Raw genomic sequence first — 19285 nt, 5'->3', positions numbered from 1 at the left:
TGTGACAAGCAATAATAATATTAAGTTAAAAGTTTAAAACCATATATTTATACATTGTATAAATTGTGTTCATGAGAAATTAATAGAAATTTTGTCATTTTTTACAGACTAGGATGTACAGGATATATAGGTTAGGATTTGCAGCTGTACAAATGCTGTGATGGAAACACTGAATTTGACATTACGATAAACACTCCCTATACACTCCCTGAATTTTAAATTGAGTATGAACCGCAGGATACAACAAAATAAACATTACATAAATTTTGTACCTGCTCATTAGTGATTCATCTGTATTTTCTTTGTCAGAAACCATATTCATGATAATTGGTTGGAAGGATGACACACCTGTACTCATCGCCCATTTTGACGTTGGAACACTTTCATGTTAGAATGTAAAATAATTCTGGTGAAATCACAAGAAAATGGGTGAGAATGGGCAGCTAATCCCTTTGATAGGGGATTAAACTCTATGCTTGCGACATTTCCGGCTGCTTTTAAGTGCTGAAAATGGACCCCCCCCAGATCCATAATATCTGCACAAAGATAAGAATGTAATCCAGGAAGCCCCAGTAAAGCAGACCACACTGCAACCTGTGCTGCTGAATTGAAACATCCGGTGGAGACAATGGAGACACCATCAAATTTGCAAACGAAAACCCGCATAAACAGCTAGCAGTAGTGATAGAGGTTAATACAGATTAAATATGACCCTTTATTACTATACAAGCCAACCAGTGCTAATGTTCTCATGTTTAGCTATAAGAATTCTGGAAGCAAGAAGTTTTAAGTTATAAAACCTCAATAATGGTATGTTTATAATAACCTGATAATGTTTGAATGAATTAAGCACAATCTTACCACAATCATTATTAAGTATAATTTTACTGCAGAATGAAGTGTATTAAAAAATCATTTTTTTGCCTATAGAGATGAAGTTCCTTTTATATATTTTTATAAAGTAGCTCTAAAATTTCTTTAGGGTACCCATATTGTTCAGTGGTATTTCAGAGACTGTAACCAACACATTAACTTAGCACTCAAAATTAACCCAGTTCAGCCTGCCAAATGTAGTATTTTATTATAAAAATGTGCAGTGATGTCTACGCAGATTTTAAAGTACGATGTTGTTTTGCACATCTTGCAGTTGATTATTTTTTACCATTTAGAAGATTTTTACAATTTCAAGATCAGAAAGATGAACAAGCTGATAGAAATTTGCTTTTCTGATGATGATAAGTAGGACATAGTGATTAATTGTCCAGATACAGTATTTCCTGTAACTCACAGTTGCATCTGAAAATGTCTGACACTTTCACTGGACCTTGTAATCCACAAATAAATAAAATTAGTAACACTTTACTTGATGGGGCACAAATACTTACTAGTAACTCAGTCACTACTGAAGTACAAATCAAGAACAAATATAGCAGTTAAATGAAATACAAGATGCATCATGATTTATTAATAATGAACAAAAACGAGATCAGTATTTCACTTGCGTTATTCGTTACTTGCTCCTTCAGTAGTTTCTTAGTAGTTCTTTCAGTAGTTCACAATGATTTACCAAATTAACAGAAATAGTAAATATAGTAGCTGCTTGGGATAAAAGATCACAATCTATTAATGATGAACAAACATGAGATCAATATTTCACGTGTTATTCATGACTTGTTCCTTCTGTAGTTCCTTCAGTAGTTCACAAAGATTTACAGAATTAAGAGATATAGTAACAAATATAGTAACTGCTTGATAAAGACATATCATGATTCATTAATGATGAACGAACATGAGATCAGTATGTAACTAAAACTTAGTTTGTAGTTAATCAGTACATAAGTAATATATACTATATTAGTGGGGTCCCCTCAGGGAAAGTGTTACCAAAACTGCCAAATGATATATGCTATCACCACTGTCCAGGAAGTTACAAAGAAGCCAAGTGCAGTTTCTTCATTGGTTTCTCAGATGTGGGAGAAACTTTCCTCTGTATAGTAAGAGAGCTGCATTAATGAATGATATTTTTTATTTTAGCCTTGGTGAGCTTTGGGTTTGATGATTCAAACTTGAATCCAATGAACTAGAAAAACGAAACTACAAAACAGTTACTGAGAAATAGATTTGACCAAAAGGGACTGTGATTTAATAAATTTCAAACATTTTCCCTGCACAGAATCAGTACTATACACATCTGTCATTCGCTGATTCCTAGTCACACATAAACACAGATTTTACTGATGCTTTTAGTCTCTGATATGGACGAAACTCAGGATGCTTTTTACATGTGAGTGAAAAAAACAACTGAACGAACCATTCAACTATAACCATGCTGCCCCCCCTCCCCACACAAAAAGAAAACATCTTCAGTGACGTTATTGTCTAGCTAAGCAATGCTGACCACAGTCTCTATCAGTAACTTACAAATATCCAGTAATAATGGCAAATTACCTTTTAAAAGCGGTGTAATTACTAATATTTCATAAGCTGTCAAAAGTCTCTCTGAAATGATTACCGTTGGCTTGCTGCATGTCCTTCCTGGGATTGTCTGGCTCATACTGCTCATGTTAAGTCAAGTAATTGTGTTAAACAGATTTATTGTATGGTATGTAAACCAGGAATTAGCATTGGCTAACCTGGATGTCATAAAATTCACTGTCAAATCCATCACACAGGTCTGTTGTTATTAAAATCTTCAGTGATTATTGGCCCAGCTTACGGTTCTGTTGTGTAACCAAAACACTTTCTCCTTATTCTTCTGCCAAAGCCAGGAAGGGTCCTCAGCAGTAAACAGACCAGTAGATCAAGTTGAAGATGATGTAGGATCCTGGGAAGATCATGCGGGAGTAGGTGTCGATGGCGTGGGTGTTCTCGATGATGCGCAGACCCCGCAGTCCCTTCTTCTTGCCAGTGCTGGTGGACACGCTGCTCATGGACAGGTGGCCCACCATCTGGCCCTGTTTCTCCTTCTCCTCAGGTACGATGGGGGCTAAGGTGTATCCCGCCAGGCTCTCGGTGTCCGCTTCACTGTACGTCCCGTCGAGCATCATGGTGCGGGTGTGGGACATGCCACAGGTGCAGGGCAGTGACTGTCGGATGGAGGAAGAGGTGTCAATTATAGGCCAAGTCAACTTGGACAAAGACATCTTGAAGCCTTTCCAGGAAGTAGAAGGATGCCAGTCCCTCACAATATAGAATATTACTGGATGATTACGAATAGGAACATTTTTCTTAAAGAGTTTTATAGAAGTTGTACCCTTCCGAAGCTTACAATGGCATTGCTTCAGTAAAATATCATGGTGTATAAAGGGTTAAAAACTGTCAGTCACTTTGGATAAAAATGCCAGTGAAGTAATTAAATAAAAATAATGTACACTGAAACTAAGGACATGAAAATCGGCAATAGATGCTGAAGGTAAGCATTGCTTCACTAATCATTTCTTCATTTTCACCTCAGACTTTCAAGTTTAAAAACGTTTAAGGGTTAGATGAAGAAAGGAAAGAAAAAGTAATGGCTACCTGCTCTCGAAGTCTTTCTCTGATCTTCCGGTCCCTGCGTTCCTGAACCGTGGTCAGGTAGTTGACGGCGGCGTACTCCAGCACAGACAGAAAGACGAACACGAAGCTGACCCAGAGGTAGATATCCACCGCTTTGATGTAGGAGACCCTAGGCATTGAGGCGTTGACTCCGGTGATGATGGTGGACATGGTGAGCACCGTGGTGATACCTGGGCAAGATCCATATAGTTTCACTTTGAAAGAGACATGGTAAGCCTATCTGAGAACCAAAAAGCTAGCAACTTCTCTCCCCAATCCATTATGTTCAGAGTCTTAAGACCAACATCACAGCAAAGGTTGGATTCAACGAATCAGCTAATAATCAAGCCAAGGGTAATGTACATAAGAACATAAGAAATTTACAAACGAGAGGGGGTCATTCGGCCCATCAAGCTCGTTTGGGAAGAACTTAACTAATAGCTCAGAGTTGTTCAAATCTTATCTAGCTCTGATTTAAAGGAACCCAGGGTTTTAGCTTCCGCTACACTAGCAGGAAGACTATTCCACGCTCTAACTACACGCTGTGTAAAGAAGTGCTTCCTCAAATTTGTTTTAAAATGTTCTCTCGCTAATTTCCACTTATGGCCACGAGTTCTAGTATTTAGACTAATATTGAAATAGCCATTCGGCTGAACATCATCCAGACCCGTTAGAATCTTATAGACCTGGATCATGTCCCCCTTCAGTCTCCTTTGCTCAAGGCTAAACAGGTTCAGCTCAGCTAACCTCTCCTCATAAGACATTCCTCTAAGACCAGGAATCATTCTCGTAGCCCTCCATTGCACCTTTTCTAAGGCAGCAATGTCCTTCTTAAGGTATGGTGACCAAACCTGCATACAATATTCTAGGTGGGGTCTTACCAAGGAATTGTATAATTGTAGCATCACCTCCCTTGACTTAAACTCCACACACCTAGAGATATAACCCAACATTCTATTGGCCTTTTTTATTGCTTCCCCACACTGGCGAGAGTGGGACATGGAAGCATCAACGTACACACTGAGATCTTTCTCGTAATCAGCTACCATTATTTCAGTGGAACCCATAAAAAAACCCATATTTCTGCTCCCTCCATGGATTACCTTACATTTATCTGTGTTAAATTTCATCTGCCAAATATCAGCCCAGTCACTAATTAAATCCAGATCCTGCTCTAGATTAATTAATTAAATCCTCTCTGCTGCTAGATCAATATCTGCTACACCACCCACCTTGGTGTCATCTGCAAATTTAACCAGTTTACTGTATGTATTGGTGTCAATATCATTAATGTAAATTAGGAACAATAGTGGTCCTAAAATTGAACCCTGCGGTACCCCACTATGAACGCAGGCCCACTGTGACATTGTGCCTCTAATAACTACTCGCTGCTTCCTGTCAGTTAACCAGTTTTCGATCCAAGCTGCCACAGTTCCTTAAATCCCTGCAGCTTTGAGATTTAGCAAGAGCCGTTATATATTACAAATATATAATAATTAATGGCTTTAGTGAGAGTTTATGCATTTACTAGTCTAAGAGGATTTCTTTTCAAGTCTCAAGGCACCTAAGGACACCCTGGCAGGTACCGCCCTGCGGTCAATCCAGAAGGACACCCAGGAGAGCATGACCATCAGCGTGGCTGGGAAGTAGGTCTGCAGCAGGAAGAAGAAGATGTGCCGACGGAGAGTGAAGTTGATGTACAGCCGATTGTACCATCCTGGAAGAAAAGAAGGAAGGAAGCAAGCAATCAAGGAAGGAAGTAGGGAAGGAGGGAAGGAAGAAATTAAGAAAAAGAGCAAGGAAGGAAGTAGGGAAGGAAGGAAAGAAGGAAGGAAGGAAAAGTACCCAATGGTTATTGAGTGTTAGCATATCGCTAACAGGTTTTATTAGGATTTTCCTCCTATCAGGAAACGTCGTCCCTCATCTATACAAGATATTCAAAGATGTTGATGCAGGTTTAGTGTGAATATATATCTGCAGTAATATTACACCTCAAACTGGATTATTGTGAATGAAGCATCCACTAGTTAGCTCCTGTAGCTCAACAAGTAGAGTACGGCACTAACAACACAATGGTCCCTGGGAGCGCACATAAAAACTGTAGCCCTTTTCTCTACTGTAAGCTGCTTTGGAAAAAAGCATCAGATGAATGTAAATACTCGTGTGTTCCCAATTTCATTTTCTTTATCTAGATATGATTCTCTTCATACCTGTGCTGCTGTAGAAGGCGAGTCTCGAGGTAGTGTGAAACTTCTGAATGAGGAACTGGGATAGGGAGATCTTGTCATCGGTGCTGAGCGACTCGTCACCACTTTTCCAGTAGAGCATGAGGTCCTCGTCGGTGTAAGCATCTGTAGGCCGTCAGCGACATTGAAAAGTTAGTCTGGCATGAGACAGCGGTCTCACACAACCAAACAAATGACAGGGTGTTACCTGAGCTGGGTAATTCAATTCCAGAGAATAAAAGTCCAGACCAAGTTTTTGTTTCAACCAACCAGTTGAGCATAAAGAGTCACAGTCACAGAGTACTCAACTGATTAGTTGAAACAAAATCCTGGTCTGGACCTTTACTCGCTGGACCTGAATTACCCAACTCTGGGAGTTACTCACAGCTTTCAAGCTCCAGGGAGCAGGTTTGGGAATCCAGAGGAAAGCGACTGAAGTCCATGTTACAAGCAGCTGTGACCGTAACCCTGAGATGAAACAACCATAGCAGTCTTTCATTAGGTCATTAACAGAGAAACAATGTTTGTCTAGGGAAATCGGGGAAAACGTCATGAATATTATATTCTGGTTGTTAGGTTGTTTTATCTTATCTTGAAAGTACATGCTTAAAATTTAAACACAAGTTGACAACAAAAAAAAGCACATCAAAAAGGCTGCGACGTTCTAATCCCATCAAAATATTCCTCTTGATAATTAAAATGAAGCAATACATTCAACACATTTACTTAAAACAAATGTCCTTTCTGGGAATTCCTGTGTGGTTCCTGATTTACAGCAGGGAAAAATTAGCTTTCAAGGAGGAGTTACCTAACTTATGCGTAGGTCTTTTAAAGGACAACAAAGTCAGCCATTTTGTAGCAACTGGCCAGCATTCTAGTCATCTAATATTCTTGGAGACTTTTTTGAGTAAGGCATGAAACACGGCTTTACATTTCTTTCCACACATACATGAAAATAAACTATAATTAAATCTTAAGGAATATTTTAGACTAATATAATTGTGAATATATATATTCTAACTCAGCTTTCAGTTTCACTAAAACTCCAGTAGAAAACTGTGAATTGACTTTGTTGATAAGTCTCTAATCTCCACTGCTGAACATTTCATGTCCAGAGTAAAAATCCAGATCAAGATTTTGTTTCAACATGAACAGTCACAGTCACAGAGTACTGAACTGGTTGGTTGAAACAAAATCTTGGCCTGGATATTTTTCTTTCTGGATATGAAATGGTACGGTGGCCCCTAGAGACAAAACACACACAAAAGAAAAAGCAGAAACAAAATGAAAATGCGCAGCAAGTAGACAATCCCAAACCGGAAGTGCTCCACCACGCTAGGGGGCGCGGTGAGCTCATGTGGCACAGTCGCTACACAGTAGTGATGGGAAGTTCGACTGAATTAACTGATTTGATTCTTTCGAGCTGTCCGTTGTAATGAATCGATTCTAAAATCGATTCTGTGATTCACTTTTTTTTCCGTCTTTTTTGCGCCTGACCGTATGAGTCAACGAATCATGGGATCGGATAATAAATCAAACGGTGTCTCAAGGTTACGTTATTTGACTGAAAGATGGGGCTGGTGTTAAACAAAAATGTTCAGCTTAACTATTCAAAATAAAAAAAACAATATATAAAAAGCAGAAAGGGTGTCGATGCTGAATAAACACGCGTGTTTATATAGTTCTTATTTTCTTGACTTTAGCCAAATTCATGTGCATGAGTATCAAGGACTACATCACAGTTAACAACTGCAATATTACCAATACAATCACACACACATACAATGAGCATGAGTAAACTTGCATACGTTGTTGTGTAAACGTCAAAGTTAATAAATATCTTTGGTTTTTGATGAAAGACATATGGTTTTATTATGCAGAAATGCAATAATTTACTGTTGTGAACGCCGCAATGGCTCTTGGGATCGGTTCGCAAACCATCCGTTTGAGTCGCCGACGGAGTGTCCGAGAGTCCGTTGCTTTTTCTTTTGCGTGTGTTTTTTTAACTTGCTGCGCATTTTCATTTTGTTTCTGCTTTTTCTTTTGCGTGTGTTTTTTTAACTTGCTGCGCATTTTCATTTTGTTTCTGCTTTTTCTTTTGCGTGTGTTTTTTTAATTTGCTGCGCATTTTCATTTTGTTTCTGCTTTTTCTTTTGTGTGTGTTTTTTAATTTGCAGCGCATTTTCATTTTGTTTCTGCTTTTTCTTTTGCGTGTGTTTTTTTAATTTGCTGCGCATTTTCATTTTGTTTCTGCTTTTTCTTTTGCGTGTGTTTTTTAATTTGCAGCGCATTTCCATTTTGTTTCTGCTTTTTCTTTTGCGTGTGTTTTTTTAACTTGCTGCGCATTTTCATTTTGTTTCTGCTTTTTCTTTTGCGTGTGTTTTTTTAACTTGCTGCGCATTTTCATTTTGTTTCTGCTTTTTCTTTTGCGTGTGTTTTTTTAATTTGCTGCGCATTTTCATTTTGTTTCTGCTTTTTCTTTTGTGTGTTTTTTTAATTTGCTGCGCATTTTCATTTTGTTTCTGCTTTTTCTTTTGTGTGTGTTTTGTCTCTAGGGGCCACCGTAGAAATGCCCCCCTCTGCTGATCTCTCTCAGCCTCGTTTATTGCTTATTTGTCTGACTTAAAATGTGTTTCTGCCAAAGTTTCATAAGGTACACAAAGAGAGAGATTGCTAACCTCAAGCTGTAGAGCACATGTCCATCGGGAAACACACGGAGCATGATGTTGTCTGTGGTGGTGTCGTGGATGAAGGACCTCTTGGAGTGGACAAAGAAGACATCGGGCACCCAGATCTTCTTCACCAATCTGCCATCAAAGGTCATGCTCTTGTTGGTGCTGCTTGGGAAGGACAAACGCTCGTCCTTCCAGTAGTGCCTGAGGTAAAGGGTCACTGTAAAGTCCTGGGGAGCCAATAACAAAGTCAGTTTTTAATCCATGGGCACAGCAACTAATGTCCTAAGGTTTGAGGGCATCATCAGAATTCTATAGCGCTGCAGGGTCATTACACTAAATCACGCTCTCCAATCATTTTAGGACGAAGGATAACACTAGTCCAGCTTAGACATTCACTGAAGATGGGACAATTTTAAGAAGCATCTACAGTTAAAAACTAGTTCTTAAAGTACTGTTAATTAATCGTTAACGATTATCAGGCTTCACATGTAAAAGAGCCACTGAGGTACATAGTGTATAACTTCGCACACAAAACACATATATATATATATATATATATATATATATATATATAAATATAAAAAATAAGTCTGTATGTATGTTTATTCATCCATCCATCCATCCACCCACCTACCCAATGTAAAACCACTAAAGGGTACTGCTTCTACACAGAAAATATTCTGTGAAAATGTTGTGAAAGAATCGCAGTCTGTGTGCTTACCATGTCCACTTCAGAAATACTGTCCAAGCTTTCCACCTGGACATCCACCCCGACCGGGATGGCAGGGCCTGGCGGAGACAGCATGACCCCGTCATCATGACCCTAATATCACTCATTTTAATAGCTCGACTTGTTATGAGTACATTTGAGTCCTGAATTGCAGTTATCTCACAGAAACCTGTTTTGGTTTTCGACCAACAGTGGTAACACTATATAAATCCAATGGTCTTTCTGACTAAGAGGTCACCTTGAAATTGAGTGACCAGAAGCTGTTTAGCAAACCAACTAACCATTATCTGTTTCTAAAACACTTTCCATCAGTTCAGTACTTAGGTTTGCTATGCATTGCAAATTCATCTTGTACTGCAGTGTAACTGTCAGAACAGGACATTTTTAAAATGAAACCACCTTTAGACTATACATAAATCACCGCTAATGTGATGATAGGCTTATACTGAAAATTGTCTACAATAATCTATGGTATGGAAATTATTTATTTCCCTGGGATGTTTTGACATTTATTTAGTTGTATATTGTGTATGTTGTCACGCCCCGGTTCTCCATGGTGTGGCTCTAATGCCAATACATCGTTTAATCCTGCCTCTCGTTACAGTCCTCGTGTGGATGATCCCAGGTGCCTCTCGTCTGCTCCCTCATCTGTGCTGTATATAGTGCCTGTTTACTTGATTTCCCCTGTTGTGTTTTGGCCTCAATAAAGCCACTTTATTTTTCCCCAACGCCTGCCTTACCTCCGTCCTTCCTGCACCATGACATATGCAGTGTTACGTGCAACAAGCCGTAGGTGTGCTGTGCTTGTGCAATTGTGTTTTTAATATATATAATTAATTCCAGATCTGAAATTTAAAAAAAACATGATGTCTTCAAGTTTAGTGGGTTTTTTATGTCAATTAAAACTTATAATTTATTTTTCAGAAGTCAAGGCATGATGTAGTCAAGGGTCTTTTGAGATTATATTAAATTTTAAGTTTTATTCATTTAGTTAAATAAATTCCCTCTGTTCTTCTCACATCACTGAAAAAGAGGACTTACATTGTGTAGAAAAAGAAAGTACACAGCTTTGCGCATTGAGATTTTTCTCTCTCCAAAGCTCTTCTGCTCAAAACTTCAATCGTGATGCATTTACTTCAGATATTTACATAATGTGAATATTCATTTCTATGCCAAACAGCATTAGAAACACTTTAAAATACTTATAAAGACTTCAACACTTCCTACAAGGGAACATTCCCTGATGTTTAAAAATTCCGGCCTACATTATTAACCATGAGCTGATGATTGTTCACTTAAATATCACCACCAGCCTATGACATTGCTCCATTTTTACATGCTACACACTCTGTGCTGCTAAAGTGAAATGCGTACCGCTGATGTGCTTCTGGATTATCTGGTGATATTACCCAGAATCCCTGCCAGACAGGGACACTCTCCCACAGTGCCTGTCATCAACATTTGGGTTATTTTCATATCAAGGCACCACAGGAGAAAAGGGCTGCAAGGGTTCAGTCAATGAAAACCAGGGCAATGTTGAGTCTTCCAAATTTCCAAATTTTACCCTGCACTAAGGTGAAATGCGAACATGTTATAAACGGGACGACGTTTATTCAGATTCTGCCAAAATACATTGCAGAGTGTCACCACGTGGGCAGACCTTGAAACACTAATCTGCCAGGTTTCTCGTAACATTTCCACCTTCCTCTACCCACTTATCCTGGTCAGAATTGTGGGGGGCGGGACTTATCCCAGGTGGCACAGAATATCCAGGCCACCCCCTTGGATGCGATGCGAACCCATCACAGGGCACGTACACACACACAGTCATATACTATGGACAATTTAGAGACCCCCAGTAGCCTAACTGCATGGAGAACAGCAAACCACCACCGAGCAAAGGTGGGATTCAAACCCAAAACTCTCGAGGTCTGAGCCGACAGTGCAGTCCACTGAGCCTTTGAGACAGCGAAGAGTAAAAACCTCTTTAAAATTTGTCAAGAGATATGTTTTTAACGTCTTCAGATCTTGGTACAGAAATATTTAACATCTAAACATCTATATTTAAAATCTACATGTAGATTAGTATAGTATTATACACATTGCATATGAACACATATATATATATACCAGTCAAAAGTCTACACACACTTGGTTGTAATGCGCCTGTCTATGTTATTCACCTTATAATAAACAGCCCCAAGGGAATGAAGAAACACATATCAAATTTTGCAATGACCAAGAGAAATGTCCAGCATGACATTTTCTTAAATCTTAGACTCTTCAGAATAGGCTCCTTCTGCTTCGATGACAGCATTGCAGACTCTTGCCATTCTTTCAACCAGCTTCCAGATGTAGCCACCTGGAATGCTTCTCCAACAGTCCTGACGGAGTTTCAACAAGTTCAGGACACAAGTTGGCTACTTTGCTCTTACTCTTCGATCCCAGACAAGCTCTACAGGGTTTAGGTTGGGGGATTGTGGGGGCCTGGTCATCTGTCACAGCACTCCATCTTTTTCGTTGTTCATAAGATGATACAGTACTTACATAACCTCACAGTGTGCATGGAGTTGTAACCTTGTTATAAAACAAGATTTTTCAGTAGGCATGTTCAGACTTCTGACTGACACTGTATGCAACTTTCACTCTCATGCCATTTTTTTAGTGACCATTGCTACCTGTTCAGATAAAATGTCATCGCAGATAAAACAGCTAGCTGTCTCAGGGTGTCACCACAAGCACTTATTCCCATGGGGAAAAAGAAGCACCAGTAGCTTAATCTCCTAATCGCACCGTCACGATCGCAGGCAGCTGAAGCAGGACTCCAGATGGCGCCAACAGAAATCCTCAACCATCCCTGGGGCTTCACGAAAGAAAGTAAAACAGAAGGAAGGGGATAAGACCCACACCTGACCAGGACACAAGATTTACAGTGTCGACTTGAACAGTGTGAGAATTTTAAATGATCAGTTAAATCAGTACTGAGGAATAACACAGGAAGTTTCTCCATCTTCCACATGCTTATCCAGAATAGGGTGTCCGGGGGTTGGATAGATAGGGCTTGAGCAATTTCTGGGCAGTTTAGTACATAAGGCTGGGGTACACCCTGGCCAGAATGCCGATCCATGGACGGTGCGAGCAATCCGTGAGTAGGTGGAGGAAACCCACACCACCCAGGGAGAACCTGCAAAGCCCGCACACATAGAGCAAACACCCAGTCCTGAGACATTGGAGGCGACTGATACCTGCAGAGCCACAGCATATAAAGAGGAAAAGGCTTCATTTGTCATTCAGATATAAAATGGGATGTCAGATTTACAATATGACAGGTAATGGTAAAAGTCATACTGCAAATGACTGATTTCAATTTCAGAGGCAGAACTAAAGAAGGTATTTACAACTTGGAGAACTGGATATAAAAAATGGAACTCAACCTGGAAGCAGTAGATAATATATATTAAATTATATTCAGTTATATTATCATATAGTACTTCACTCAATAAACATAAATGGATTTAACTTACCTCAAATCCTTAAAATATTTTCTCTAAAAACATTATTCTACATAGGCATTGGGTGATTTAGCTTTCAGAGGTATTTGCTAATGACTACTGATGTTTTATGAGATACACAGTATATCTTGTCTGAGCGGATTAGAAAAAAAAGCATGAGTACCAACTGAGTATTTTTGACTTGCAGTAATTAAACACAATTGTCTGTCTGTGCTTACATCACACTGCATATAGGGGACCCTGACCTGATTACGAACTAATATGTGGAAATATATCCAACCACTTAAAAAAAATATCCTTATGGATGCTAATAGTTACCATGCTAACGTCTCAGTAAAGGCCTTAGTTGACTTAATTAGTTATTGTTTGCATTTAAGAGTAAAAATAATATGAACACCAATTATTAAATGTAACAACCTTTTATAATGTAGCAGGTAACAGCTGCCATAAACATAGCAGTCCTTACAAAATGCCTGCCCACTCTACAAAACATCAAGTACTTCCCCAAACATTATACTGTATTGATTCCCTTAAAAACAGAAGTTTCATTTGCACTCGATCTACAAAAACTCAATGTTTCATTGTTTTGGATCCAATAAACAGACACATATTCATCACTGAAGTGCCACTATTCTGTTACGTGTCCATCCAGCATGTCAACCTGACCGAACTAAGGCCTATGCACAATGCTAAACATACCACACTTCCATGTTCAGGGATTAACAACAAAACCAAATCAACTGTCAGCTGTATTGGAGATTAAGGCAATACCCCCTGCAGACATAGCTGCTCATTCCCTACAGAAATCCCCTCAACGGAACGGCCTTGGTATGTGTTTAGAAGTAAGCGAGGCTATTTTTAAAGAAACATGTGATTAGCAGTTTCATGTAATTAAGTAATTTTCATTCACTGGTTAGGTGCCTTCTGTAAGATAAGTTGGGTAAAGGTAACAACAACAAAACAAATACAGTCTACCCTTCCACAGCGTTGGGGTTTAGGATGCAGGCCCTCTGGAGGAAAACCATGTACAATTTTTCGGTCCCCTTTCCAAGCGATGCAAAGAAAAGCGAGATATGAAGACCCTCTAAACCAGCACTGTATATACTGTATATTTTATGCATTTATGAGTTACTACATTTTTTCTGTGTCATCTGCGGCTTTTGCAAAACTCCGACTTAATTTCTCATGCCGACCCCACGATATATCAAAACCATGATATGGAAAGTCGTGATGCATAAATGTCGACTGTACAGGGAAAGACAAAAAAAAAACTAGAAACTAATTATCATCAATTAAACTTATTTTGGATATATAAAGAGTGTGTTCTCCAAATTTTCTTAGACTAGCAGCTCTGAGGCAAAAAGCACTCTGTTTTTATACCACAAATACTCAAGTTGAGAGGAACTGAATTACATATAACAAAAACAAAAACCATTCAGCTAATATTTAGACAGTTTTATTAGCATAATATCTGACTGGAAGGTTATTTCTGAATAAACCAGTCGACATGAAAAAACAACGTCCGCAAGGGAGACCCTGGGGACACCTATTTAAAATTTAATTGGATGCAGCTTTAACATTATGCAGCATGCATATTCAGATAGAGTACAGAGCATCCGAAGGGCAGGGCAGCTAGATTTCAACACAAACATCCTCTAAAAGAAACCCTGTATTAATTCTTGCATTTATGAGTGCATATTCCACATAGCATCCATATGACAATCCAAAAAACTCACCACTGCAAATAACACTGGCAAGCTATTGAAGCTAACGAGAGTTAGCTAGGTCTCACTGACATACTGTATCTCTTGGCCTATAACTGGTGATTGCTTACCATGGCAACACACGAGACCCTTAACCTGCCTCACAATCTGTCGGTCTATAAGTATAAAAATTACAATGTATATAAATATAATGTATATAAATGGGTATACTGTGATGGGTTGGTGCCCCATCCTGGGTTGCACCCGTAGCCTCCAGCATAGGCTCTGGACCCCTGCGACCCTGAATAGGGTTAACAGTTTTATATATAACTGTTTACCCCATTCAGAGTCGCAGGGGGTCCGGATATATATATATATATATATATATATATATATATATATAAGATATCTATATATCTGTGCGTGCGTTTTCAGCAGTCAAGTGGATAAGTTGCAGTATTTGTGGACAGACTGAATATGAATCTTGTAAGATTTACATGGTTGTTTTAGATTATTTTCCGTCCTACTTTCTAAGACCCTGCAGAGCACAGTATGTTAACCGGCTGAAGCAATTTTCATTGAAGAGAAAGGATGCGGTTCAGTGAGTCGCACCGTTGCCTCACACCTCCAGGGTTTCGGGACTGAATCCCAATTACACGCTGTGTGCGTGGCGTTTGTATCTCCTCCCTGTGTTGTGTGGCTTTCCAGTGGCTACTCCACTGTCTTCCTGCATTCCAAAGACATGCAGTTGGGCTAACTGATGCCTGTAAACTTGCCTGCAGTACATGTGTATGTGTCCTGTGATGGACTGACATCCAATGCAGGGTGGCCCCCCCATCTCGTGCCTTGTGCTGCCTGCGATTGGCCCCGGGCACCCGTCGCCACAACCCTGACCAGAATAAGTGGTTTGAAGATGGAAAAGACTGTCAAAATATGCATTTCTCTTTAGTTATGCTATGTGGCAATTTCAATGAGAAAAATACTCCAGACAATAGCTTCAAACCACCCCCCCCCACCCCCAAATAATGAATTCAGGCAATTTTTTAGTTGTCCCTATGCAAAGTAGCCTTTCAAAATGTAAAAACCATGAACAATATTAGCATTTCTACAGTTTCCTGTTCTTGGGTGCAATAACATTCTCCCATATACGTGTCAAGTACAAAGTTGATATTCTGAGGTAGATCTCATTTGATATTTTAATAAAACTACAGTCCTCCTACCTGCATTAAAGAGCAGCCAAGCATAAACCAAAACAGAATAACCATTCACAACAATATGGGACTAATTTACTAGCCTGTCGCACTTTTTCTCACCTCACTCTAAGTACTTAAGCTATTGAGGGTTACTTGACCAAAAGGAATTTTTCAGCAGATGCCAGTCTTGCAGTAGCTGTCATGTGAAAGATTAACTGAAATTGGCAACACTTGACTTAAAGCACTCAAGTAAAATGTATACTTATAGATACCTTCATAATGCATAAAGTATTATAAACATGGCTATAACTATTTATAAAGGCATAACACATCATAGCCATGTTGATTATGCATTATGAATGCTCTATGAAGCTCCAATGTATAATGCACTATAAATACCTTCATTATGCATTATAGTGTTTTATACTGACCATTGTAATGCATTATGAAGGTAGCTATAGTGCATTATGATGTCACAGTATATACATATATATTTATATAATCAACACTTCTGAAAGAGGCAACTTTTATATGGGTGCAAACTGAAGCATGACTATAATGGATATTATCTGTAGAGGGAGCTAAAGGTTACTTCTAAAATGCCATAATACTGTTAACATTCAAAGGATGTGAACTCCACTCTGCTAAAATGAATTTAAGCGGATTTTTTTTAGCAAACATAATGCGTGTAGCAAACATGATTAGTGCAAATAGCAAAGAAATACTATTCCTTCTTTTAAATTTATAAAAATATGAATAGAAGTGAGTATTCCATTATAATGCATCTATTCTAGACATGAGAGCATTTTTTATTTTTTTTTTCAATCTAGGGCTACATTAGCTGCATTTTTGTCAGCCTCATTTAATTAGATTGAAAGGTAAATCAGTGTTTCCCGCCTCCATTTTTTTCCTTTTTGACCTGTTTGACTCTAGAAAATTTGCTCTCAAGTGGAAGTGAGGCCAGTTTCCATAGCTCAGTGTACAGTATAAAATACACGGGATTATAAGGGTTTTTCAGTCGGACATGCCATCAGATTTTGGTACACGGGAGAAAAGTTAAATCCCACTGAATAGTTTATTTTCACCCAGACTGATGGTGTTTCACCTCCAAATGAGGGCCTCATGGTGAAATCGTGATCATCCACGTGCAGCAGGTGATCGGTTTTCAGTTTCCGAGATTTTGTCCCATCTTGGGCTTTCCCCGATAAAGACCTGGAAAAAAGCAATGCAATAAACTATATATGAAAAGAAGCTCATAGGAAAACAATATCATTATCAATAATCATTGGTTTTATAAGAATACTACAACCTGGCAAATTTTCCTAAGGGAAACATAAAATAAATATTTAGATGTCTTTGCTACATATGCACTAAAACAAATACATACTGGTGAGAAGCAATGCCACACTCAACATACATCACTACGGTACAGTTGTGAATCCATTGTTATCCACTGACTAAACTCATCACCTGATTGGTCGTATAATCAGGGCATTACTATAAGTGTCAGACTGCAAAGTCAAATATCAGAATGATGGTGATACTGTCAGTTATGGAACCTTCTGGCATGTTATTTACAAAATATATCTCGCCTATGTAATTCCACAGTTTAAGGTAATAATCTAGAGGAGAGCTTATTGTTTATTACTCTTGTTCATTTTGGAGTACTTATGTAAAGTATTTATTTGAAGTATATAGTAATTATCTATCCATCTTCCAATTTCTTTCAAATACACAATTCACAGTGGGATCTGTGCCTCGTCTGGGCAGCACAGGACACAAGGCAGGGCAGTAATTGTATTGGAAAAGTAATTGGAAGGATGTATACAATTACTACCACTTTTACCATTCTGACCAACTCTTATATACTTTTTAAAACCGTGAATGTATGTACTTCAACAAGCAAAGGTGAAGTCATTTATTACAGGATAGGACAAGTGGGTATAGAAAATGGATGGATGGATGGATGGATGGATGGATTGATTGATAGCTGGATGGGTGGATTTATGGATGGATTTGTTCCTATAAAGCATATAGGGCTATAAAACCTTAAACATGCGCTAAGACTGGTCACACACACGTAACTGCACCTTTCACAGGTTGAAAGAGTGCATACTGTCACCAGAGAAAACAAATCTGTGTAACCATAGTCATATATAAAATGCATTACAATCCTAATATTTTTCAGCTGAAACCTGTACAGTGTTCCTTCCAAGTTACAAAATTGAAATCGTTTAAAACCGTACATAATGAGACACGATGAGGTAATCAGATACATAATAATAAACATCACTTGCTGCAAAATAAAATGACTGTGTCAAATTCAGTTTAATTCGTACAGCATAAAAATCTTAAAGAAATACAGGTAACCAAAACCTGGCAGAAAAGTACACCATTGCTATATTTGATATATTATAAATATTAACTGTGTTTGAAATTGCAACTGAACAATCCCATGATTATCTAAAAGTATTAGCTATAGAAAATGTAATTACCATGACCGCATGACACGCAAAACCGAAACCTTTGCAAAAAATAAATTTAACCGGTTTTGTGAAAAATAACAAAGGAAAAAAAAAACTCCAGTCAGAGACTTACGTGCCGTGCTTGTGCGTTTCTGTCGTTCCCGTCCACCTCCTTTTTCTCATCCTGTGCCTTCGAGATTCGGTGATAAGGAAAAGACATAAGAGCAAAAACAGTAATCGTGAGAAACAAAGCATCGTGAGTGAAAACTTAGTCCTCCGACAGTGTATCCAAACTCCCCCATTTAGTCCATTTCTGCATCGTTATATTCATCTGGGCTGTTTTTGGGTCCGGAGCATAAAGCGGGATGCGCGCAGTGTCTATTTGCTGACGCCTCTGTACCAATTCATCAAATATCAGTAACTGTTAAGTTTGACTATAAAACGGCATGTATGGTTGCGATTTGATTGGTTAGTATTGACGGGAGATATGCGGATCATAGTACTGAACCATGACGTAATGAACTCGGGTTTTACTCAGCAGTCTGTGTAGGCTACTTTAGATGGAGAAAATATTCAGTTTTTATAATATAAGGTCGAGACGGTTTTTACGGCAGTTCTGTCTATAGACTGCAGAGACAGTTTTACGCGTGAGATTTGTCTATTTAAAATCAATCACCCATCTTTATTTATATAGTACTGTTTTAACCACAGGGTTTACAAATTGCTTTCGAAAACAGAGTCTGTGTTTGAAAAGACGACAGCAGAAGTGGGCTGACAGCGTAACATTGAGGAATAATACAGTGTGTGTGTTGTAGCAGTTGAATTATCTGTGAGTCTTTGCTCAGTCTACTTGTTAGTCACGCCGGTATTGTGATGCCTTCTCTACTTTTTCCTCCACAATAGAAACGATCGTGGCGATCTCGGAGTATAAAAAAATCTGAAATATAGACTTAGTACTGAAGCACCCATTCATCAAACTTGCAATCACATATCCTTAGCTAGGGCCCAAGATGCATCAACCAAAATTTAGCATGATTTAATTATTTTCATTTTTTGCGGTCTGTCTGACAGACACAAAGGTTAATGACCTTATAGTCTGTCTGGACAATGCCAGCTTACACACTGCTAAACAAATACAAGAGCAGTGTCATGAGCAACAGGATTAACTCATAGTATCTCTCATTGCCTCCACAGTCACCAGATCTAAGTACTGAACCTTTACAGAAAGTTCTGGAGCACAGAGTGTGA

At 38.7% G+C, this 19285-nt stretch overlaps 1 protein-coding gene across 1 annotated transcript; it reads right to left on the bottom strand.

Moving 5' to 3' along the window:
* Positions 1-2120: 2120 nt before the first annotated feature.
* On the bottom strand, positions 2121-18467 carry gabrr2a (gamma-aminobutyric acid type A receptor subunit rho2a). The gene is made up of 9 exons (XM_072698822.1): positions 18171-18467; positions 16678-16784; positions 9156-9223; positions 8438-8661; positions 6145-6227; positions 5745-5885; positions 5099-5251; positions 3517-3725; positions 2121-3086 (listed from the first exon to the last, which is right to left on the bottom strand). Exons 1-9 carry the CDS (start codon positions 18290-18292, stop codon positions 2778-2780), a joined length of 1416 nt encoding a protein of 471 aa, XP_072554923.1. The 5' UTR covers positions 18293-18467; the 3' UTR covers positions 2121-2777.
* Between the last annotated feature and the right edge of the window lie 818 nt (positions 18468-19285).

Source organism: Paramormyrops kingsleyae, chromosome 14 (assembly GCF_048594095.1).
Source record: "Paramormyrops kingsleyae isolate MSU_618 chromosome 14, PKINGS_0.4, whole genome shotgun sequence".
Lineage (NCBI taxonomy): Eukaryota > Metazoa > Chordata > Actinopteri > Osteoglossiformes > Mormyridae > Paramormyrops > Paramormyrops kingsleyae.
The sequence above is the reverse complement of the archived record's forward strand: the minus strand, read 5'-3'. Positions and strand labels throughout refer to the sequence as shown.